Source organism: Gadus morhua, chromosome 9 (genome assembly GCF_902167405.1).
Source record: "Gadus morhua chromosome 9, gadMor3.0, whole genome shotgun sequence".
In the NCBI taxonomy this organism is placed as follows: domain Eukaryota; kingdom Metazoa; phylum Chordata; class Actinopteri; order Gadiformes; family Gadidae; genus Gadus; species Gadus morhua.
Genome location: NC_044056.1, coordinates 3,470,204 through 3,496,092, shown reverse-complemented (window position 1 = coordinate 3,496,092; position 25,889 = coordinate 3,470,204). Strand labels below are relative to the sequence as shown.

The window sequence follows — 25,889 nt, the reverse complement described above, 5'->3', positions numbered from 1 at the left end:
CCAGTAAAAGCCGGTGGGAACTAGTTGTCCAATTAAATGGATTCACATCAAAACGTCCAAACATTGTCCAGCTTGACACAATTTCTAATGGTTCATCAAACATATTCACTGTCTGCTGCGTCACACCAGAAGGCTGAGGCAGGCTGGGTGGTGGGACTTCCAGAGTGGGCCTGTGATATGGGCCTGGAGCTTGGCCAGCTGTGACCCGAGCAGTCCATGAAGGGGCTGATGGGAAGTCCCAGAGTGGGCTCCTCGTCTCCCTGCCAAGACGCCACAACACTGGTCATTTGGAAGACATCATCTCAACCCGTCTCAGCTGGACGGATTCCGGTCAGATGTATCACATTTATTTTAGGATTCGGTCCAGGTTTTATACCCCGACACCCTCAGCGACCATTTTCTAGAGCCCATCTCGCTCTTAAGTACAACATTTATAGCACAGCCTTCCCCTGAGTTGTGTCCTATCGTCCACATGCAGCCAATACTCCAGCATTAGCATACAGCAGCTAATGGTTCAGCGCTACCGCTGGGCCAAAGGCTGACAGGAATGTCAGCCATACCGTGGGTGGCGGCTCGCCTATAGAGGGCGCTGGGGCGCCGCCCTCCCGCCGACCGGCCATCTTTTCTTTTTCAAATATATTTATCTATATTTTTTTTAATAATCTTCTCATTTTGAGAATTTATCTATTTTAATTGCATTCGAATAATGCATTTATTTTAGAATATATTTAGAATCCCCCATAATTAAATCTTACTTCACTTAGATGTTCAACGTTCATTTTGGTAAAGTAGATGTCTTCCGTGGTGCGCTTTTCGCTCAGCCCCACATGCCTGAATTATTAGCCAATGGTTCCCTCGTTGCTAGGCGGAAAAGTACATAATTTCGCCAATCAGCGTCGTCGAATTGTATGGCTTTGGGGCGCTCAAGATATAGCCCCAAGCGCAGTGCACCGTCCACTGCGCGTAACCGCGGATTTGCCATTACCTCAGAGATCAGCAAGATGGCGACTTTGAGTATTGTTACCACTGTTTCCCTGTGAGTTCAGCTAGCACCAATTTAAGTTAAGTCTTTGCTTATGAATCCCTTCGAAAGAAGAATATTTGCAGAGAAATTGCAAGTAAAAGAACTCAGAGCAGAAAAGCCAGAAGTGAACGTAAGCCAACAAGCAAGAGAAAAGGATAGAGCTTACAAGATAAGTTTTTCCAGAGTATGGTTCAGGCTTGGCTAACTAGCTGTGGGTATGCCAATGCAATTTTTTGCTTTCCTTGTATACTTTTTAAAACAAGTGCGTGTGATAGTTCGTAGACACAGACAGGGTTGACAGACCTGAAACATTTGTCAGAACGGATAAAAAAAACACAAGCGAGCAAGAGTGCATATGAACAACTGTGTGAAGCTAGCCATGCTAGAGGTAAGCAACTTCTATTTATTCCACTAGCCTATATGTATTTCCCTTGAGATGGACACTGGTTGCAGACCCTCACAACCCCCCCCACCCCTTTCAAGTGTACTGTATATAGTTCTCTGCAAACCTATGGTGGGACCAGGCCTTCCTTGTGCATATTGTATATAGTCCTCTGCAAAGCTATTCAGTGTACACGTACTGTGTATAGTTCTCTGCAAACATGGTGGAATCAGGCCTTCAGTGTGCATATTGTATATAGTCCTTTGCAAACCTATTCAGTGTACACACTGTATAGTCCTCTGCAAACCTATGGTGGCATCAGGCCTTCAGTGTGCATACTGTATGTAGTCCTCTGCAAACCTATGTTGGTATCATGCCTTAAGTGTGTCTTCAACAACCACACACAAAAGCTTGCACATTTACATGAATTTTGTGGAATTCATATTTCATTGTATTTGTCTAAATGCATACTAATGCAGACTGTAGATATATTTATGAGTGACGTTTACCAACACAATTACACAGTTACTTGGCCGTAACACACTCACCCATTATCTCTATCTCTCTCTTTCTCACTCACACACAGAGAGAGAGAGAATGTTACCTTGTGTGTAATTCAAAGTTATTGTTGATGTATCTGCACTCTTAATGTTGCTGATTTCTACATGCAAAAAATTTACTTAAAACTTAGTTCACTGGCCCCATTCGTCTTTGTAAGTAAATGTTCTTTATTTGCCTTTACTATTTTGTCAGAATGCACCAGAATGCTTTGTTTGTTTGTGAAAATCACAAAAAAATCTTGTGGGGGACCCCCCCAGACCCCCCTACAGGGGTTTGGAATGCAAACGTTCAGCCCCCCCTCAAATAAATTCCACCAGCCGCCACTGGGGTCCAGCAGCCGGGGTCTGCAGACTGGCCCGGCCATCCGCCGCGTCTGATAGGAATGTAAATAGGCAGGGTCTAGCGCCAGGTTTGACCGTTGCCGTGGCAACAGGCCCTGTGACCGCCCTGCTAAAACCGGCCTGCTAAAAGAAAAACGACCACCCCTATGTCTCCCTCTAACTCAAAGCATTGAGATGATCAGTGGATGGATCACTGACTTGATTGGCTTTAGTCACGAACGTGATGGGGACTGAATAGGCCAGTCCCACTGCAGGAGGGAGGGGCCCGTCCCTGACTACATGCTGAACAGAAGACTGCTATGTTTTCATTGCATTACTCCGAGGGATGTATTTGGGGGCCCTCTCACATATATAGTACAGAACCATTTTACTCTTACCTGTAAACATTTAGGGACAACACACAACACATGTTAGAACTGGTTATATTCAAACTGCAATTGTAAATTGTTGATGCTGTAAATGCTGCTTGGTGCACAGACACACACACACACACATACATACGCACGCACCCACACACGCACGCACGCGCGCACATGATTGTTGATATGGCTGATCAGTCCAGGCACTGGCTGTGTGGGGAGGTGCCCTACTGCATGGAGCACGTCTGTGGCATGGATTCTGTTATGATCCATCTCATAATTAATAGGAGAGAAGAGAGAAACACTCTTCAGAATATATCATATCGTCCACTAGAGGACACTGTTGCATTTCGTGTGGTTGTATTCAGGTTAATTGACGTCAGTGTGGGACACACAAGCGTTTCATTCACTTGTGTGAATGTGAATGAAGCACTCGGTAGTACCACCCTCTAATATCTTACTGCCATAATAACAGGCCTGTCGTACCAGGTACTCAAGTGCGCATGTGCCAAGCGCGAACGCATACACCACAAGCAAGCACATGCGCACGAACATACACAGAAACACACACACACATGCACACACACACTACACGCACACAAGCACGCGCACACACCGCACGTCAACACAAAGGCAGCGACACAGACGCCCATATGGTCGTAAAGTAGTCTGCCCCATGGTCATATTCTAGGACTGTTGTTGTTTAAAATCAAATTACTCCGCCTTTATCTTTCGGCATTGAAGCCTATTTATTTATATTATTTATTTAGGTATTAAAATTGTATACCTGATTTCATACCTGATTGAAACAGCTGTTATTGAGAAATACCTGATTTCAAAAGTGTTGTTATTGAGAGATTTGCACACATCGTCGGGCCAAGTTCCAAATCGAAGGTCTGCTTGATTGATGATTTGTATTTCTACTTTTCATGTATTTGCATTTCACTCGCTAAGCCTGTTGTTAAATTGTTGTTAAATTGTTAAAATAAAATATGGAAGAAATAACTTCCCTATAATGTCGAATTTGTCCTTTGAAATAATTGACTTTGTAGAGTTGGTGTTTCCATTGCACATAGGCTATTCTAATTAGCCCGACATCATATGACGAGTGTTGCGGATGGCACTTCAAAAGCGTGCAGTAACATTAGGCTAGGCCTAAAAAAATAAAATTGTTTGGTTCAGGTTTCCGACCGACCATGTCAATTTATGCGCGACCCAAATTATTTTATGAGCTTTAAAAAAGATAAAAAAAATAATAAATAAATGTTGCAGACTATAATTACGTTTTGGTACAGCACCTCTTCATTCTATACAAGGATGAGCGAATTTTCTCGCTTTTAAATGAAAACAACCTACCTATCATTCGCTGAAAAAATAAAATAAAAAAATAAAATAAATTCCCTACCTACCCATGACCTCAACTTACAACCAACAGGAACCAAACTTTTTATTTTATTAGGCCTTATTAGTTTATTTTTAATTCTTACTCCCAATTAGTTTAGTCAACATGTTTTAATGTAGCTCAAAATGTACATGTTCAAAATATAAATTGTGGGTGTGGTCATACGCCAGTAGTTTCTGCCCCACCGGAATGAAGGGGCACCACACGCTACTGGTAGGTGATAGGCATCAAGGCAATAAAGGTATGCAAACTTGAAACTGATCCTACTAAGTTCTTTTTAAGTCTGACTGTTTTTTATCGGATAAAAAAACCCTGCTGTGAAAAACTGTTAGATTCCCAACCGGCTGTTTCTCAAGTGCACATGAACGGTCGCTGTCGGGAACACGCGTAAGCGTGAGCGTCATCACTGGCAAGCCGGCTCGTCATCACCAGGAGAGTGAACGGCTGTTTGTGATTTCATAATGAGGAGAGCGTCTCCAAGGACCTCGACTGGTCACCGGTTTATTAGGACGCGCCGGTGTGACTTTATTAGGGAAGCGTAATGGTGCGGCCACACCAGACGCGTATCTCGCGTAATTTTTACGCGAGATACGCGCGTAAAATGTTGCTTGACCATTTTGTGTCAAAAATGGTCACATACGCACCATACGCGCATACGTCACTCGCCTAGATGAGTCCATGTCCATGCAAGTGAACGGAGCGTTCCCTCTTCGTCATAACTATCAAACCAAACATCCTTCACATTCACCGAGCGAACATTACGAAAGTAAAATGCACATTTCTCGCTAAAAATGTTTCCATAAACGCATTTAATGGCGTAACTATGTTACTATTTCCACCCAGAATAAAGAAAGTTGTCGGCCGTGGCTGCGCTGGAGTCCGAGGTAGGAAACCCCAACGCCGCCGTGTTTGGGTGATAGAGTTTAGATCGGGTTAGATTAAATAATCTCGGATATAAATAACAATAATCGGGTTAAATAACTTCACATGGTGTGTCTGGTGTGTTTCCCAGCAGAGAAATAGTCCGCCAAGACGTTGAGGTTGCTTAGTAACCAGAGACTCTGTCCATGCAAGTGAACGGAGCGTTCCCTCTTCGTCATAACTATCAAACCAAACATCCTTCACATTCACCGAGTGAACATTATGAAAGTAAAATGCAAATTTCTCGCTAGAAATGTTTCCATAAAAGCATTTAATGGCGTAACTATGTTACTATTTCCACACAGAATAAAGAAAGATGTCGGCCGTATGCTTCTGTCCAAGCTCACTACTCTCTGCCAGTGACGTCGGGTCAAGCTCAACGCTGATTGGGCAATGCGTGTCTCGTCAGACGCGTATCTCGCGTACTTCGCGTAAAAAGTTCAATTTTTTGAACTCTTGAAATGTACGCGATATACGCGCGTATAGCGCGTAAATATACGCGCCACATACGCGCTATACGCGCGTAAAATGTTGCTTAATACGCGTAATACGCGCGTAAACCAATGGTTCCCTATGGAAAAAATGGCGATTTCATACGCGAAGTACGCGAGATACGCGTCTGGTGTGGCCGCACCTTAATGCATTCACTTGAGAAAATAAATTCTGCTCTGCTTATCTGAATTAACGAGTTAAGTATCTCAGAATTCTGGGATAACAAGTTACGGTCAAGGGACCGCATAGCATGGGCTATACGCTGTCTTTACCGAAATTTAGCCTACTTGACGACTAATTGTTTCTGTACAAAAAACATTACCCCATGTGTGAATTAGGCCTATTATTTGGCCGTAAAAAGAGCCATCTGAAGTTTGAAATTCATGTGGTCATGCATCTGTCTCAGCAGAGACTGCCATCACGCTGTGAAAATATAAACTCTTCAAGTTCAAATGCGCTGACACTTAAAGGAAATGGAAGATGGCACTCTCATTGGTTAATTGCATTTTATTTCATTGGTTTATCCAAAACACACCTATTGGTAATGAAGACCAATAGGTTTGCGTCGGGGGCAAAAGCCATTTATCCGCCGGTATAATAGCAACAGCGGCAGAGAACCGCCCATAAGACTTGCGTTTTCGAGTTTCACACTTGCCTTTCAGGCAGCTAAAATAGGGCCCTTACGCCTCATGCCCACTGCACCGTCAGTCAAAGGACGTGGGAAGGCGTGGCTGACGGATGGGGGAGTAGTCTTTGCAGAGGCATCCGTCAGCCAATCAAATCGCTTCGCCGGGTTCTTCCCGCTTCTTTAGGATGAACTGAAGGGTGAAAACAAAGCAACCTACAAGTGAAACACATTAGTGGGAACATCTACAACAGTGTTGGGAAGAGCATCCCTAGCAATATTTGATTTCCATTGTAGGAAGTTTGTTCGGCTGTTATGTCTGCAAAAGGTGGCTACTTTGATGATTCAAAAATTATGATGCAGATCGTTTAACAAAAGGATTCCAGGATTTGTGTTTTTTGTCTCCAAATGTTGATTTATTTTTTCATTTATCTTTGTTAATACTGTAATGATTATATGACAATATTGAAGATATCACTTGACTTACAGGTTACACAAAACGTACCCCCAAGTGGACAAATATTAAAGTAGAACTTATTGCGAATATTCAATATTAAGATCTCCCCTTCCTCTTGAACACTTGCTGTGAACTCTTTCCGTGTATTGGGGACAGAGGTCACCCTAGGTTAGAGAACCAACATGCTTTATTGCTGTTTTTCTGTTGGCAATGTACTGTATCTTTGAAACACTTGTGTCATGAATTATCTTTGGCACTATTTAGAGCATTACCTGACCCACATTTACTGAAGCGATTTAGCATAAACCCCAACTTTAAAGCAATTTGCATCTGACTGGAAGTGTGCAGAAACGTATTATCTATCAAGGCTGTTGGACTGGAAAACTAAATTATTAACAGCATATAGAATATTTGAACTGAAATTATCACTTACTAAACTGAAACGTTAAATAATGGGATCAGCTAGACAGACTCATTTTCATATTTTGTTTTACAAGCTTTAAGGATGGACATGGAAACACAAGCAGGTTTATGATGATGATTTATTTATCTGCGACAGTCACTCTACATTAGCAATCAAACCAATGTTATGCAATCAATATTAAAACTGTGCACAGTAAGATGTTGATGCATCTTATTATACATTCATAACTTTATCAGACTCAGTGACATTAACATCCACTGCAGTGTAAGCCACAGCATGGTAGTTGCCGGTTGATTTGAAGTGCAGCTCGCTGCCATTCATGCATCTGATCTTCACTGTGGCCGGGTAGGGGAGGTTGATGACTGCTCGTCTCACTGACACCTCAACTGTCATGGTCTTTCCTGCCGGGACCGTTACTTTGACCTCATCTGATTCGGTTATGGTCTCTGAGGAGGTCATTGAGGAGGTTTGCGCCGCTCCCTTGGTCATGCTAAACCCACCAGACACCTCCACCAGGTCCGGGATCCCTGCTGTAACAGACACGCTGACGGTGGACTCAATCTTATTGGTGGTGCTCAAGGTGGTAGACTTGGTCAAAGATCTGCTGTATGCAAATTTATGCTCTTGAGTCGCAGTACTGCCATTGTGATAAGACACAGATTTTATGTATTCTTTGTTTACCTACAAACAAAAAAAAAATGCATATTGTTCAGGCAACACACAAAATAATACTTAAAGGTGCCATGACATGCTATTTTATGGATGCTTTAATATAGGTATTAGTGGGTCACTAACACAGTATTCAAAGACGTTCCCGAAATTCAGCCGTGGTGCAGAGTTACAGCCACTCCGAGCCAGTCGCACATTGAGCTTCCCCCAAATGCACTGTTTTGGTGTTTGTAGCTATAATGCAAATGAGGAGGAGCGAGGCGGGTCAAGGAGGAGGGTGGGGGTGTGGCCCTGAGCAGCTTGCAGCCACGGTACCATGCGCTCTGTTTACAGTGGATCTATCGCAATGGCGAGGCGCACACAGCCTTTAGCCGTGTTCTGTAAATATTCTAGAACACACGGGAGTCCTGGAGCTCTATATCTAAATAATATCATATACATAGATATAGATATCATATGATATATTATCACGGCCAAAAGCTGTTTGAGCCGACATTATGAATCTCAAACGACCACGTTGGGTTCTCCAACGTTCTTGGTTCTTCCACGTCCACATCAATCAGAAGTAGACTGAACATGGAGGAGAAAGGGATTGTTGCCGGGCAGCGCTTAGGCACCTCTGCCTCCTGCAGCGCTGAGGCGGTGGTCCCTCGGCAGCGGGAAGCGGGGCTCAAGTGGGAGACATTCGCGGCCAACAATCCCTTTCTCCTCCATGTCGTGGTTCATGTTCTTGAGGGAGTCAAAGCCAGGTTCCTTTCCCCCAATTCATTCTCAACCATGGCTGAGATAACCCCCACTACGAGTCTCGTTGTAGAAATACCAGAGACGAGAGCCCGACGTGTTATGCGCCATAACACCAAAAGCAGAACGGTTATCCAAATAACAAGGAAGTGTACAACACTTGCGTTACAGTCCTGGAGCTCTATATCTAAATAATATCATATAATGCATCGATATCTATATCATATAATACATATTATCATGGCCAAAAGATGTGTGTGCCTCCATACGATTTTGAATCACTAACGACTTTGTCGTGTTCTCCGACGTCTCTGGTTCTTCCACTTTCACATCAATCTGAAGTCGACTGACCCGCACGCTGCCTGCTGCCCGCTGCCGGGCGGTTGTGCTTCGCGGCGGTGGTGCCTTGCGGCAACCGGCGGCATGTCGCAGTTCATGTACTACAGGGAGTCAAAGCCAAAGTTCTTTTCCCCCAATTCCTTCTCAACCATGGCTCAGATAACCCCCACGACAGTTTTGTTGTGGAAATACAAGAGACGTCAAAGAACCGACAAGAAACACTTGTTTTCACACACACACACACATGTGGCGCTCGCACGGTCGTGTCTCATTGGCGGGCCAGGCAGAGTAAGGGGAGGAGCTTAGATGCTATGTGACGAGACGACATATGAAACCACATTCCAAATCAGCGCGCCTGAGCCTCCGTTTTTTCAAAGGCGAGCAGAACACCTATAGTGCTTGTTTTACACCGAACGCAAGTTTTAGCTACTGGGGGACCCTAGGCAGGCTAGGGGAACTCATATTTATGTTAGAAAACCTCATAAAGTGAGATTTTCATGCCATGGCACCTTTAATAACCAGTACAGAAAATATAAACTTATTTATTTAGTCTAACATTTAGACTTTCACACTTTATTAATCCCCCGGGGGAGAAATTCGAAAGATTTACGTGCTGACACTATTTTATTGACCTTATTAAACAAAAGACATAACTGTCAACCCCATATCAAATTATAATGTTTATACAGTGGACAGGACTCATCAAGTTGTATTTTATGGAACGCAAAGTGGGCCAACACGCATTTGATCAGAACAAATCTTTACTTTCTAACTGCTGAGAAAAGGGGCTTTATAAAATACATTTGATTGATTATATATAGGAAAAATCTGACCTATGAACGATAGGTATAACACATGCTTTTGTTAGTGATAGGAAAGAGGAAGAATACGTGCCAATTTCTGTCCTGGACACAACCTTCTACAAAAACAGGTGCTATTCATGCAGGAAAATAATCCCACTTCAATTGCTTTTCGGAGTTAATAAATAAACACTTGTTAATTTAAATGTATTGGCCCACTTATCCTGCCATATTCAGACTCATGTCTCCCACACATAGCAGCACTCACCTGGGGTGTGTACCCGGGCAGGCTGGGATAGGTCAGGTCGGTTAGCTCAGCCGACTTGATGGCATTGATGAAGACGAATCCCATACGGTCGATGTCATCACTACAACTCCCCTCCAACCCCAGGCAGACTCCAGACCCCACATCGATGGAGTACTCGGTCTTCAGGCCCCAGTCATTCATGTACTCAAAGAACTTGCGTCCAGAACTCGTCCCGAACTTGATGCCACCCAGACGTGTTCCGGCACCGTTCCCCCACAGGGACAGCTTGGTGATAATCTCGCCAGGTTCGAACGTAAACTCACTGAAAGTGTGACCCTGTCCAAAGGTCTTCACACTCCCGTCGGTCAGTTCTGCCCGCACAGCTTTGATCTGCCAGCCGCCCACTGCCACTCCGATCTTCTTGAGGGTGGCACCATTTTCGAGGCCATTGAAAGTAAATTCAGTGCCTCCCCCTCCACCGATGATTTCCAGTGTAGTCGCCATGTTTAATAACCTGAAACAGAAATGTACATCAATATATTCATGCATCCTCCAAATGCTCGACAAAAGATGCAATATTTGTCACAACATTACCTTTCACAATAATGCAATGTTATTTATTTACTAACCAATTGCCTTAATAATTATTTCTTAATGGTGATTGTCGGGTGCATTTCTGAATTATCCAGGATATTCGATTATTATAAAATGGGGGTCATGGGAAAGGGAATAAAATGCCTGAAGCATCAGATAAAATTAAGGAAAAGGACATTCTGTAATTTATACTGTCTATAGTATAGAATATATATATACTGTATTTAGTATATACAGAATATGGTAGCATTATTGTGTTATTAAAGGAATGTAGACACGTCTTTCAAAGTTTAGTTATACTACTCTGTGAATCGATATGTCGAGGCGACACACAACGCACATCTTCACAAGGTTCATGACTGCGTCGAAGCGTCTGTTTGGTCAGAGTTTAGATTCATGGAAGAGTATAACTTTACTGTTGTGTCCCCTCACAAGCCCACAATGCAGCCCTTCATCAGGTGGTCTGCCGAGGCCCATTGGCAATCCCGCACCCAGGACCCCCCCCCCCCCCCTAAATATCTCTGTATTATTTGTAATTTATTTAAACTGCAGCACACTTACACACTTCTATACACTTTCCACAATCCTAATAAAAAACAATAAATAAACCTAATTAAAAAAAAGTTTAAGTCAAGGATAAGTCTTCACGGCATATCAACTACTTACCAATCAGTGTGTTCCTGTCCTTGCCAAGTGACCAGTAAAAGGTAAGAGAAGTTATAGATAATGTCGACGGTATTCGGAAACACCCACAACCTTTTGCCCATGCCTTTCGCCCTTTTGCCCATCCGCACCAAACGGTGGAGACATGCCAATGTAGCCTAATGTTTTTCAGTAGGACCTGTTTGTCTGGCGGTTTCGCCATCTAGTGGACAAAACACGTTATTTTGAGGTGTTCTTGCTCTCGGCACTGACGGCACTAAGTTGGAGTTTCTTAGTTTTTCCCTGTGGAAGCGAAGCGCTGTTGTTCCGTTCCAAATCAGCTGTCCCTGCCGTCTCAGCCCTTACGGGAGCTTTTCGATTCATCCTGGAACGTGCATCTTTTCAGGGACTTTTTACAATAAATCCATAACAAATACCGAATATGGATTGTCTTATGTGTCCATATTATCCATTATATTGACCGGGTATTCCCAAGACGCTCACGCTCTGCAGCAAGCCAGTCACAGCTGATTGGCGCGGCGCTGTACAGCGAACGTAAACAAACAACTAAGCTAAGGTTAGCATTTCACTAAGCATTACTTTTCCTCCCGAGATCCCGCTGATGTTGTGTTATAAAGTAAAGGGAAACAGATATCTATTCTTCCTCCACCTCTCTCGCTTCTCTGCTTGGTGTCGCTTATAGTTTGCCTCCCTCGCTCTGGTAACGTCACGTACGTGGAAAAAAAAAAAAAAAAAGCTCAGAATACTGATTTAAGCTTTGAATACTAATTTTCCGAACGAGTATTCGAATAATTCGGGCCAGCCCTATTGGTATTTGCCCTTAGTTTACACAGTATTCTAAATGCGCCAAAATCATAAATCCGAGGCAGCATCCAAAAATGCTGCTGCTGACTGTAGCTATTCTATGATAAACATCTCTGCATAAGTGGGCTAGAAACTCCTTACCTGGTTGTAAGTTGTATACATATATATTCCATGGAGATCCTCAGACATAGAGGGTCGCTCAATCATTTCTAACCCCGCCATAAGCGAATGTTGTATTTTCTATGTTGCTGACAAATACCCAAGTCTCTCCAACAACTTCCAATATAACTCTACATTTCATTGTGCAAACATTTAAAATCCCGACTTTGAAAAGACATGAGGCCTGGGCAGGCACAATATATTATCTTCACAGGCCTACATTACAAACATAATTTCAAAATCAATTTCACTGTGCGAGTAAGGCCTATTTAAGATCGCAACTGAAATGGCATACGGCCTCTCGCCAGGGTTGTGGTGGGAATTGACAACTGAGCTTAGCGTGCGGCGAAGTGAACGCGGCAACCGGAAATCTATATATTTTTTCATGAAATAGGCTATGCTTTTGTGAAATTGTATAGGCTATATAAAGAACGAAAAAAGAACGTTATTAACCGGTTTTGGGTATTTCAGAATAACGTTTCTGTTCCGGAACAGTTGAAGACCATTTGGTTTTCGTTTCCATTTCCGTTTATCGTAAAAATCCATTCGTTTTTCGGTTTTCGTTTTCGTTCCTTGAACCAGTTCGGAGCCCTGCTGCTTACTAAGCCCTGGCGTCATCCCACCATTGACAGAGCCCCGTCAGTAACAACCGACACAACTTTACTGACATCTAAGCCGTTATTTTCGAAGAACAGTGTCAGTTCGTTAAAGATGATTTCCCCGGTAGTGCGCCTGGGCAGAGGGAGCAAACAGAGCAACTCTTCACGGAAGATCTTTCCATCAAAAAATCTTGCGAACATGGACAGCTGTTCCATGTCGGTTCGGTCACAAGATGAGTCGATGGCTATATATGCCGGCTTCGGCTTTCCTTATATCGGTGGGTAGACTGAAAAAGCAATCCTCCGCTAAAACCTTCACTCTTCTGGTTGCTGTGCTTGCCGACAGCGGCACCTGCTTTAATAGCTCCACAACTTTTGTTTTGATATTTTCCTCTTGATTTAAGACTTTACCAGCCATGTGAATTGCACATTGTTTAATCAACTCTGCATCAGCAAAGGGCTTCTTAGCTTTAGCAAGCGTCCAGGAAACATGCAATGAAGCAGCTGCTGCGCTCTCTTGTGCCGATGCCATTTTGCATATGGTTGAAACTGACCGCTTGTATGATGTCAATAATCCAATGTGGCAATCCAGTGTTTCCCACAGAAATTTTGGAGACTATGGGGGGGGGGTATGAAGCGATTGTTGACGGGGGGGGGGTGGTATGGAGCGATTGTTGACGGGGGGGGGTGTATGTAGCGTTTTGTTTTTTTTTGGCTCTAGGGGGCCCCCTAGTGGCCCGGGGCCCCAAGCAATTGCGGGGCCCTAGGCAATTGCCTGGTATGCCTAATGGGATGCAGCGCCTCTGCTCTCATGCAATCCCAATGAGAGCGACACGAACTTCGTCTGAGCAAAAAAAAAAATATATATATATATATATATGTATATATATATAATAATAATAATTCATGTGCACGCAGAGACTATGGCGGCCGAAATTAGACTATGGCGGGGCGCCATAGTCTCGTCAATGTGTGGGAAACACTGCAATCTTTTGTTTGCGTTGCTCAGATGTTTCTGGGAAACTTCCATTAAAGCTGACAGCATGCAAACAGTTAAAGTGCTGCTTCAGGTTGTCCGATTTAATGACAGCCACGATCTTCATGCATATTAAGCATGTCGGCTTTGCGTTGGCATGGTCCGATAAAATAAAATACTTATCAGTCCATTCAGTTTTAAAATGGCGGTGCTCCTGGTCGAACTTCCTTTTCTTGGCAAATTACATGTTGTTTCTTTCATTAATTTTCAAGTTGTAAGTCCCTGGGATGACAGACGGATAGCGGGAAAGTGACAGCAGCGGTGGCTACTCTCTGGTGGTGACGCTAGTGAAGTTGAAAACGCACAAAGCACGTCATTACGTATGCACGCAGTAACGTCAACGGTCAAGTGGACAGTGTGGACTGAGGGAAAAGTATAGCAGACCGCGCAAATAATTCTTTGTTTTATATATTTTTTTTTTTATAACATGTGAATGCGATTTCCTCCCCAAAACGCTCGTCTAAACGCGGAATAAAAAGTGAAGACGCGACGCCACTTTTGCGTCTTCTGTTCAGACCGTCGTCATGTAAACGTAGCCTTAGTGAGGGAAGTTCTCATATTCTGTTACGGTTTATATCGATTGGCAAGGAAGTGTTCGGTGCACCAGTTCAAATAGCCCATAATAATATGATTATAATTGTCAATAATTCACCACACATTTTACTTAAAGATTGTTTTAATACCATCATGTTATTAACAGAGTGAATAGGATTTGTTTTCCTTGCTGTTTTTTGTAGACATTGAGAGATTTGATGGAAAATACTTCCACAGTTGGGAATATTCGATGCAATGCTGACGGTCTGCAAGGGAAAAGAGTAGTCGTGATATGGATTGGGAATTATGGCGGCGATATTGTAGTCGACATAAGTAGAGTTGCAGAAAAGTTAAATAAATGAAAAATGTATTTCTTAAAATTGGTATAAAATCACAACAATGTAGCAGCAGAAATAGAGGAGTTAAATGAAAGTTTATCAAGGGAATGCATATAAAGTATTGAATAGAGGAAATGTGTTTTTTCGGATTAACAGGTGTACCTCGGCTCCAGAAATGGGGCATGGCTGGTCGGGCGTTTGAGACCAAACTGATCCGGGCGTTTAACCAGAGCCTTTATGGCCTCAAGCCTCGACACGGTTAAACAGACGCTAACAGCTTCCACAGGTCCATCTCTAACTTCATTCCCTAGGCATTCTGATCTCAAGAGGGAATGCCTGGAACTTCAAATGTTGGTTATTTGTTTGAGAGAGAGAGGGGGCAGGTCTTTTTAGCATGCTTCGGAAGGAGTCATTTCTGTTTCAGTTACAAGGGTTTAGCTGCACAAGGCGAGAAAGTGACAGAGGGATAGTCTTTTCCATCGCATGTTTCTTATTTCTTTGTCAAAGGTTGTTTTTTTCCATATTTATTCCCTCCTCTCTTTATTCTATTCTTGTTGCGGTTCTTCTTGTCATGTTCATAAAATTCTCACTCAGAGAACCGTTATCGGGCTTACACAGCTCGGGGGGAGATGGAGAAAGCACATTATGTTGCAGTACTCTGGGATAACGCTACAATTCTTGATCCTCTCTAAGCCCAGCTTGTACCTTCCCAATCATTAATTGTAATAGTTAAATTGTTCAGTTGTGAGCCCAATTCTCTTGAGAGAGCTGTGGTCAGGGATCTCTTTGCATACATTAGTTGATGATCTACTAGATATTGTTGTTGATTAACTGTACTCCAAATAACGCTTGACTTGAGATTATACACATGAACAGAGGTGTTTTTTCAATTGTTAATTATTATTACTATCCAATGAAAGCATCCACTGTTCTGTTGGCATGTTTTTTGCACAGATCCTGCTAGTGAGTGATGAGCACCCAGGTCGGCTCATCTCAGGTCAGGTTCAGATGAGGCCAAAGATGAAGGAGTTCTGTGGTTCCAGTGTGGTCTTTGTGGATGGAAGCATTCTAGACAAGGTGTGCTTTAATTATCTTATAAGATGTTTGTAGCTAGGTATTTTTGTTTTGTTTTGTCTTGCACCGTGAAGGTGGCTCCAGAAATGGCTGCCATTTCTCCTTTTCCATACCAAACTTTGTTAAAGCACATGTTACATCCCGGTAGATGTTGTTGTGTTCGCCAAGGGTTACCACTGCAGCTTCCCCTTCCTGCCCCCAGACCTGCTGGCTACGAGCGGCCATAGGCTCCTTCTCTACCGCCACGTCTTCCCTCGTGCGCTGACCAAGACCAGCCATGGTGGGCTTCATCCACGCTCTGGGAGCCATCAACCCCCTGGCTGAGATGCAGGCTCCCTGGGCCACACGTGTATTGAAACTTAAACATAGGAAAATCACGTATATTTTGGATGAGTTAAGGTAACACTTCTGGCAAGCGTTTCTATATAGATAGATACACCTCCTGCCATGACTCTTATTAATTATTAATATCTGAGCATGTCTTTGAGAAAAAAAATAAAAAATGGCGGCTACCGAAGGACACTTGACACATCCTGTGTGGAATAAGAATATCGTTGCGTTTGAGTGGTTTCCACTGTAGGTGGAGAACAGGGCGACTTGAGACGCTGAGACGAATAGAGCGTGTGTCCCCTTTGAAGACACGGGTGGCCCACCGAGCCTGGATCTCAGAGATGGGCATGATGGCTCCCAGCGGCTGCCCGAGTCCAATGACGGCCAGCGTGTTCCTCTCCAAATCCGGAGGGAACACGTACTTATAAAGTGAGGCCTTGTTCCCAGAGACTGGCAGCACATTGGAGGCGAGAAAAGGAAATGAAAAGCTGTACCCAGTGGCAATTCCTGCGACACAATGGGATCACACTGAAAATATGATCAAGAATACGGAATTGGGAAATAGCACTGTGCGTGTGTGTGAGGGACTGTGTGTGATTGTAATTACACCTACCACAAGGTCAATATTCTCTACTACACTGCCATCATCAAACTCCTCACTGGATCCTTGGAATCTGCGGATGTTGTGTTTGACCTTTACTGTTCCGGACAGGATGCGGTTGGGAAGATCATCACTTACGGTGGGATGTTGACTAAACTATGCCGATGACACTGTTCTTTAGACTTTGGCTTCGTGGGTGAGGACAGCTGTAGATGATCTACAGAATGCCTTCAGTTTATTACTACCTTCCTTAGTTAAAAATACAAAAAAGACAAAATACATGATTTTTACGTGTTACCGCTCATCACTAGCTAATATTGAAATCTCAACTGCTGATGGCACCCTGTTAGAAAGGGTACAAATGTTTCGGGATTTGGCTTGATGAGAAATTAAACTATCAAGCACACATCGATAATCTTCTAAAAAAGCTTAGACCAAAGTTAGGTTTCTACTTCAGACCAAAAAAGTGTTTCCTTATGCTGCCAGGTTAAGCCCAAAAGTACCTTTTTACCTATGTTAGACTATGGTGACATCTGATATGCAAGCTCCCATTTATTTTTTAAATAGTTGGATGTAGTGTATCATGCAGCATTAAGTTTTGTGATAGATACAAAAGCAAGAACACACCACTGCAAATTATATGAAATAGTCAAATGGACTTTACTGTCACTCAGGAGGAAAAGCCATGTTCTAATTTTTATTGCAAAAGCATTGGTTGGTAAACTTCCACCCTACATTTGTGGTCTCTAAACACGCTACACCAGTGCTAACAGCCCTAGGTCGGTAAACAAATTGGTCCTAAACATCCCAGCTATGCATGCAGAATTAGGTAAGACTTCCTTCAGCTCTTATGCGCCATACGCCTGAGATGATTTTCAGAACATAATAAATCTGAAGCCTTTGGCCTCCATAGATATTTTTTAAAATCTCTTAAAAACAACTTTAATAGAACAGTGTCACTGTTTCTAGCTTTTTCTCTGTCTCATTAACACTTTTAAATGTATTCTTGCTTGTGGTATATGTCTTCTCTGTGCCTAAACTGTACTTGTCTCCTTGTATTCTTGCTTGTTCTTTTTGTTTGCTTATGCTTTGCTTGTCGGTCTGTCTGTGGTCTATGTCATCTCCATACTGTAACTGTACTTGTCAGCTATCTTGGCCAGGACTCCTTGGAAGACGAGATATTATGTCTCAATGGGACCTTCCTGGATAAATAAAGGTCAAATAAAAAATGCCACATGCTCACAGACTTGGAGACTGAGGTGTGCAGGTCCCGGTTGTGTGAATGTATGTAGAGGCTTCCCAGTCCATGAGCATGCGCAGTGCGTGTAAATACCGGATCGAAACTTGAGGATTTGATCGTTTGTGGGGACAATTTGAGGAAATCTACCTAGCCAGGGCTGTTCATATGCGCTAAATTGTGTTGGACAAAACCAAGATCCAGCTATGGGAGATGCTAAACACACGTTGGAATAAAAAGGATTTCAATGGCTCACCAACTTCCCAATCTTGGAGCAATGCGTGGACTGCAAGAGAGGGTGGGTCATGGCTGATTCACCTGTCAACATAGACAATGTCAGCCATGAACCTGGGGTCTTAGCAAACCAGTCAAATCCTTCAAGTACGACCTCGGATACATGAAGCAAACAGTGGACACAAGACTGTTAAAACATGACTCGGGGCAGACGACATCATGTACTGACTACCTGTGTTTTGGTTTAAGATTGTACAGCCTGTGGTTGAACCGTTGATTGAGACTTCTCTCTATCATGCTGCAGACGAGATTAAATGGGAGGAGCGATCTAAAACATGTCAAGGCCTTACTGACAGTCATATCCCCGGGCCAGCCATTGTCTCCAACTCGGTTTCGGATCCAAGCAACCCTCCGTGTCCTCTGGACACGGAGGGTTGATGGTCAATCGGAAAAGTAAATTATTAAATCGAAACGGAAGGACGCATGGCTAACATTGCAAAGGTTAAGAGATGCATGAAACATTCAAATGGGTGACTATGAGGAAGAATAAAAGATTCCAATGTGATTCAGCGAAAATAGGTAACACATTTAGACATTCCATTCTAGTTTTTAGTTAGCATTTATGGGTCTATAAAAGAGTCATGAACCTGCTTGGTGACCCTGCTGAGTTCCACAGCGATGTCTCCTCCTGAGTTTCCTATTCCAATCACCACCATCTTCTTGTTCCTCCACTGCTTAGGGGTCTTTTAGTTGTGACTATGGAAGTACACTCCCTTAAGCGCGTCGATTCCTCTGAGAATAAGGTTTCATACTTGTCTTTGAAATCAAAGACAAAACTGACTTTGTTTTCCATAATCTAGGCCTACTCGTTGGCAACATTCCTAACCCCTCCATTACCTTATGCATGTGAAAAAACTAAATTCACTTTATTTGATACGCTTTGGATAAAGGTGTCTGCTGAATGACTATATATATTAAAGATTATACGTGCAATATCCTGGTCAAAATTCAATGCTCCAACTGCCTCACTGTTCCACCCATATGGCCTCCTCAAGCTTCCTGAAATCAACACCTATCACAATGCATGCACAATGTACCAGGTGGTAAATAATATTAACACCCGCCTATGTGAGCTTGTACCTATCTCTCGTCCACTGCACACACACTATACCAGGAAAAAACATTTGATTACTGGCAAAGTATGAAAACTGAAGAGCACTAGCCCGAGTATTGTTTCCAGGGGACCACAGATATGGAATAAGCTTGAAGGCTTCATAAAAATGTCCCAGTCCTTCTTGGCTTTCAAAATAAATCTAAAACAGAAGCTGTCATATGAAGCCGTCACCTACATATGACGGTGGTGGAATGTATTGTTATAACCTAGTGTTGTCAGTGTGTCTGCGAGATGTATGTGTCGTGTTCTCTGTGGAAGTGTGTGCCTGGGATGAGGATATGGATGTGAGTGTGTGTGTGTGTGTGTGTGTGTGGGAGTGTGTGTGTGTGTGTGTGTGTGAGTGTGTGTGTTTGTGTGGGGGGGGTGGGGTCACGGGTCCCCGCTACAAGCATTTCTTGCTTCTTAGGGATCGCCTTTTCATGCCGCCATCTTTGTTGTTGTTAATGCGTGTTGGATGTATGTATTATGTTTTTGCTCTTGTATTGTCCGGCACCTTAGCATGAATAAACTAAAAAGCATAATAGGTCCCCTTTAACACAAATGACGTTGATGGTTATTAGGCACTGTGCTGACTTTTTATCACTAAAAGTGTTTTGGTGATAAAGGGATTTTTAGACGGGTTCAGCTGCTGCTCAATGAGTCTCACATTTCTCTGCTTGCAATCATTGCGATTCACCATTGATTGATCCATTTATTCAAAAGATCCAAAGAAAAAGAACGGGTGCATTACGGTATCATTTTTATAATATTTTGAATAGCCTAATAAACATTTCAGTTGCGTTAGTATTTAATTTTTCATTTGCTTGTTTAGCTGTGTATGACAGTTAACAATGTTGTTGTATTACAATTATTTATGTGGGTAGGCTACTCCAACCTTGTTGCTGATCGATATGTAGGCATTTATTTGTATATAAATTATTGATTGCATTTTTCGTAAATAGTTGGAAGGAATCTGTTTCTTAAGCCATAACATTGCACTGTATTTTTTTCTAGGCCTACGTACATTTACTATGTTGTTAGTGTTATATGTTTTATGGAGCAGTCTTTCATATTTATGAAGTTAACTTGTACTTCCATGGTCGGTAAACAATGCGATTGCAATCGCTCCGGGGGGTATACCACGAACCTCGCTGAACATTCTCAGGCTTTCTTGGGAAAACCTGGCTCGACTGAGCCGCAACTCGCAATCAGAGTTAAATGGTACCACGAAGCTCACTTTAGATTCAATTAGTTGAACCAGGTTTTCCGCTTTAGGTTCAGTGCACGTTCACTTGAAAGGGGCGTTTTTTGCGTCATTTTTCTCACCTTTACGATAGATCAAGCAGTCAATGCGTATAAGTGAAAAGATTCTGCATATTGTCTATAAAATAATATGCCAAATGCAGAATTGTTCGCCATTAATCCAAATAGAATGATGATGATTTAAAAATGCATAAGCAACGTCCATCCTGCCTTATTCTATCATTTAGGGAATTCACTTTAAATACACCCTATGTAAGAAATGCATCGCATGTTATCAAGAGGTAGCGGCTGTAGCGTAGTGGATTAGACCCGAACGCCAGCGACCGGGGTTCGAATTCGCCGGTCTATCATCATGCATTTTAACCCCATAGATGTGGTGCCAGCACGGCCTTGAAAATATGGGTTCAAGATCGAAATAAGCACACCCGAGGGCCGAAAGGAGGGGCATGCCCTCGGGGTCTGACCGGGCAAAGTTTCGGGCAGGAAGGGCCCCCCCTTCCTGCCCTCGGGGTCCGACCGGGCCAAGTTCGGTGCGGGGGCCCCAGTTAGGCCCTAGAATAAGGTATTCAAATTTCAGGGCGGTAGGACCTTCCTTTCTCAAAAACTGTTTTTCCACCACATTCTGAACCATTAGGTCTTGCAGGCAACACTTCTGAGGGGCTTTGTCCAAATGACATTCCATTTGGGAAAACTTTTTTTCTCTAAGTGCTAGAACTCCAAATCTCGGATATGTCGTTCTCGGGGCCCTGGAAAATGTGTGTAAACATTTTAGCATCTTTAGCTAAAAGGGGCGTGACCTCCAACAGTACAGTAAATGTACATAAGACAGAGGTTAGTTTCTTGTCCCCATTTTTTGTGGGATGGAGGTGTAAATTTGCGGCTTAAGGTGTGTAGACACAGCTGGCCTGTGGCCACGTTTTTGAAGTCTGGGGTCAAAAGGTCATGGGTTTACATTTTGTCTGTGTAGCATGGAAAAATCGGAGAAACACTCCAATTCAGAATTCATTGGTTTACATTTCGTTCTTTGGAGCACGGTTATTTTTATTTATTTATTTATTTTCCGTTTTTGAGGAGGTGCTTCAAAGATGCAAATGTTTCTGCAAAAATCCAATGGCAAAACCCGTTGGCTTTTTGTCTAGGGAATCCAGGGCGACGCTCACTTCCGGGTTGGCCAACATACGTCATCCCTCCACCACTCTACTGTAAAAACATATGTTCAAGTTGAATGAGAATAATAATAATAATTATTATTCTGCCATAGTATTTATATAAGGGGGGGGGGGGGATACAAGTCTTTTGGCCATTCGTAGTGTTGATCAGCAGAGAAATAATTTGTCCGCAAAGACGGTGACGTCGCTTAGCAACGGAAGACGCTGGGGTAGACAAGTCACCGGACTACTACCCATGCAAGTGAACGGAGCGTTCCACGGCATTGAGAAGACTTGTGTAATAAAGGCCTATAATATTTCTGTTTATGGCATAGATTTCTCCTCAGATTAGGCCAATAAACCAATGATAAAATAAAAATAAAAAACGCTCGATCAAGGCCCGGCCCGAGTATAGTGGTGGGAAATATCGGCCCGACCCGGCCCACGTCGGGCTCGGGCAGAGAATCTAAACACTGACTGGAACTACTTAGCATGTGTCTGTAGGGCTATATCAGGTGTTAATGCACGCCCTGCAGCCAATCAGAATACGAGTATTCCCCCAGACCGTGGTCTAAACAATATTATTCACGAGTTATAATCAACCCCTACACATCAATATTAATGGTAACCCATTAAATACGGTATGATTTCTAGATGTCATGGCAACGTCCGCTCGCGACACTGGACTTGCGAGGCATCGACGCGGACGTTCATTCACATAGCCAAAAACAAGAGAATAGATGGCTAGATAAAATAAACATCAAGACATACAATTCTAAAAAGAACAGATGAAGCAGCTACCCTTTTTTCCTTCGCGGTTTGCCTACAGAGCAGCGCACCTGCATTTAATATATCTGTGTATTGTCACAATTTCTCAGTATCAAAGGTGAAAGTGGAAACGGGTGGCCAAAAGCTGTCATATTGTTAGTTATCACAGACAATTTTAGGTAGAAACGGGTGGCCAAAAGCTGTCATTTGTTAGTTATCACAGACCATTTTCAACAATGAATGATCTGTACGGAGCTCCATAAGGGACATTAGGGAGAACTTTCCCCGGACAGAACCTTAGTTTGGAAGTCGTGCTTAGTGACACGACAAATACTTCCACTTGAAATACAAAATTTAGAAAATACGTGTCCCTGATCACGTTTCAATAGATTAAATAACGTGACAGTGTCACGTTTTTTCGTGAGACCAGGTTCGAGCGTGTGCATGGGTTGAATTGCGTGTGTCTCCCGCAGAATGCATGAGACTTGAGAGCCCTGTACTTACGTGACACAAACCAGCCCCGCAAACGTTCTCTCCCGCTTGAGATGACGTCTTTCTTTATAGGTTCATGGGTCTGATGCGCCGATTTCCCATGCTGATATTTCCGGAGATTCTCTGGCATCTTCGACAATTTGGCTATGGATTGTCTCATTACACGCTAAATAATATAATTATAGCCTGATTATACATAGCCTATATATATATATCTATATATATATAGATATATATAGGCAATATATATAATTAGGCAATATATATATATATATATATAGCATTTGTGGTTTTGGCATAAACATAACTAGGGTGCACTGTACTATCTGAGAACACCCTTTCTGAAGCCTCTCTCTCGCTCTCTCTCTCTGTCCCTCCCTCTCTCTCTTTCTCTCTCTCTCGTACCGTTTTGCGGAGCACGTTAATTGTCTGAGAAGACTCCCATTCAGAATGCATTGGTTTACACTTCGTTCTGTGTGGCACGAAAAAAGTTGGACTACCGTGCTCTGGAACACGCTTCAATAGATTAACGTTCGTGCGCATGAGCACGAAATCGCGTGATACCGGGTTGTACTATCACCGTTGCTGTGGAAAAAAAAACGAGCTGTGCAAACCGAGCTCACGACACTATTTCAATAACCCCTGTCTGGGAATTCAGAAAGAGCCAATTGCCATAACCAAGTCTATTGGTGTTTTCATTGCTGCTGATCTACGGCCATTCTCCGTTGTTGACAAACAAGCAGTTCTTAAAAAATGTCAAACTATTAACCGTACCGTCCTGTACTACCGTGACTTCAAAACCAAGGTACGTACCAAACCGTGACTTTTGTGTACCGTTACATCCCTAATTTCTACCCATCCTATTACAAAGCTTTATGCTGTTTGTAATGGCTCTCTGATTCAAAATGTGTGACTTACTCCACAGAATCTTCAAAACACTGCGGACAAAAAGGACCAGCAACATTTGACTCACACTGGTTTGATATTATTCCCGGTGAATCCTCCGCTTTTGAAGTTTCAATTTCTGTATGAATCCTATTGCCACTCAAGGCATTCACCTGCACTTCCAATGTCCACTTCCTGTTTCCTGTAGGGTAAACACAGTGGTAGCACTTTTTTTTCACTATTTAGGGGTCTGTTGCTTTGAGTATGAAAGTAAGCCTTTACAGACACAACTAGTGAAGATACCACACATATATGAATGTTGTTACTGTTAGGTGAGTATTCCATTTGATGTATCTGAATAGGCTTGGTTGGCAGAACTTTTGAACATTACAACGTGCAATTGATGTCACTTTATTGTATTTAGGATTTGAAAAAATTATTGAAAAAAAAAATATATATATTGACTGCTGGTATAATGCTATTTATTATCTAGTAATTGTTTAGATTAGTAAATTAAACTGAATTGCAGGTATATACCACAGTTTGGAGTGTGTGTGGAGGATGGTTGGTTTCAGCAGCCTCACGTTGCTCAAGGGGCAGGGTAAGGCTGCACACCGGTCAACCAGCCAAACCAACCATCACAAAACGCACGCAGAGAGATCACAGTCCCTCTGTGTATCCTACTCAACCTCGCTAATAAACCGGTTCCAACATCAAATCACCACCCTGCGTTGATTTGGACGAGCCCAGTAAAAGCCACCTAGGTGGGATCTAGTTGTCACAATTAAATGGATTCACATCAAAACGTCACACATTGTCCAGCTTGTCACTATTTCTAATGGTTCATCAAACATATTCACTGTCTGCTGCGTCACACCAGACGGCTGAGGCAGGCTGGGTGGTGGGAGATCCAGAGTGGGCCTGTGATATGGGCCTGGAGCTTGGCCAGCTGTGACCCGAGCAGTCCATGAAGGGGCTGATGGGAACTCCCAGAGTGGGCTCCTCGTCTCCCTGCCAAGACGCCAAAACACCGGTCATTTGGAAGACATCATCTCAACCCGTCTCAGCTGGACGGATTCCGGTCAGATGTATCACATTTATTTTAGGATTCGGTTCGGGTTTTATACCCTGACACCCTCAGCGACCATTTTCTAGAGCCCATCTCGCTCTTAAGTGCAACATTTATAGCACAGCCTTCCCCTGAGTTGTGTCCTATCGTCGACATGCAGCCAATACTCCAGCATTAGCATACAGCAGCTAATGGTTCAGCGCTACCGCTGGGCCAAAGGCTGACAGGGATGTCAGCCATACCGTGAGGTCCAGCAGCCGGGGTCTGCAGACTGGCCCTGCCATCCGCCGCGTCTGATAGGAATGTAAATAGGTAGGGTCTAGCGCCAGGTTTGACTGTTGCTGTGGCAACAGGCCCTGTTACCGCCCTGCTAAAACCGCCCTGCTAAAAGAAAAACGACCACCCCTATGTCTCCCTCTAACTCAAAGCATTGAGATGATCAGTGGATGGATCACTGACTTGATCGGCTTTAGTCACGAACGTGATGGGGACTGAATAGGCCAGTCCCACTGCAGGAAGGAGGGGCCGTCACTGACAACATGCTGAACAGAAGACTGCCCCCAAATACATCCGAGGGATGTATTTGGGGGCCCTCTCACATATATAGTACAGAACCATTTTACTCTTACCTGTAAACATTTAGGGACAACACACAACACATGTTAGAACTGGTTATATTCAAACTGCAATTGTAAATTGTTGATGCTGTAAATGCTGCTTGGTGCACAGACACACACACACACATACGCACGCACCCACACACGCACTCACGTGCGCGCATGATTGTTGATATGGCTGATCAGTCCTGGCACTGCCTGTCTGGGGAGGTGCCCTAGCACGTCTGTGGCATGGATTCTGTTATGATCCATCTCATAATTCATATGAGAGAAGAGAGAAACACTCTTCAGAATATATCATATCGTCCACTAGAGGACACTGTTGCATTGTGTGTTGTTGTATTCAGGTTAATTTACGTCAGTGTGGGACACACAAGCGTTTCATTCACTTTTGTGAATGAAGCACTCGGTAGTACCACCCTCTAGTGGTCGTCCATCGACATTACATCTGCAGTGAATATCTTACTGCCACAAGGCCTGTCGTACCAGTTACTCAAGTGCGCATGT

The 25,889-nt window shown here is 43.2% G+C and overlaps 2 protein-coding genes across 2 annotated transcripts; both read right to left on the bottom strand.

Moving 5' to 3' along the window:
- Positions 1–7,088: 7,088 nt before the first annotated feature.
- Positions 7,089–11,090, bottom strand: LOC115551271 (aerolysin-like protein). The gene is made up of 3 exons (XM_030366911.1): positions 11,045–11,090; positions 9,806–10,298; positions 7,089–7,669 (listed from the first exon to the last, which is right to left on the bottom strand). The coding sequence occupies exons 2-3, from the start codon at positions 10,286–10,288 to the stop codon at positions 7,202–7,204; spliced, it is 951 nt and encodes a 316-aa protein (XP_030222771.1). The 5' UTR covers positions 10,289–10,298; positions 11,045–11,090; the 3' UTR covers positions 7,089–7,201.
- A 4,194-nt stretch (positions 11,091–15,284) lies between these two features.
- Positions 15,285–25,049, bottom strand: LOC115550746 (dimethylaniline monooxygenase [N-oxide-forming] 5-like). The gene is made up of 6 exons (XM_030366032.1): positions 25,008–25,049; positions 24,579–24,707; positions 18,635–18,718; positions 18,220–18,407; positions 16,525–16,667; positions 15,285–16,422 (listed from the first exon to the last, which is right to left on the bottom strand). The coding sequence occupies exons 1-6, from the start codon at positions 25,047–25,049 to the stop codon at positions 16,043–16,045; spliced, it is 966 nt and encodes a 321-aa protein (XP_030221892.1). The 3' UTR covers positions 15,285–16,042.
- Positions 25,050–25,889: the final 840 nt, after the last annotated feature.

Bases quoted from the DNA above. Each gene is read 5' to 3' on its own strand.
- LOC115550746 (XM_030366032.1), bottom strand. From the start codon at position 25,049: ATGGCAGGGCCAGTCTGCAGACCCCGGCTGCTGGACCTCACG. The intron at 18,408-18,634 runs GTTCATGACTCT...CTCCGTGTCCAG, and splicing joins TCAGCAGGGTCACCAAGCAG to AGGACACGGAGGGTTGCTTG. The intron at 16,668-18,219 runs GTAGTCAGTACA...GGCATAGTTTAG, and splicing joins AATCTTAAACCAAAACACAG to TCAACATCCCACCGTAAGTG.
- LOC115551271 (XM_030366911.1), bottom strand. From the start codon at position 10,288: ATGGCGACTACACTGGAAATCATCGGTGGAGGGGGAGGCACTGAATTT. The intron at 7,670-9,805 runs GTGAGTGCTGCT...TTTTGTTTGTAG, and splicing joins TGCCCGGGTACACACCCCAG to GTAAACAAAGAATACATAAA.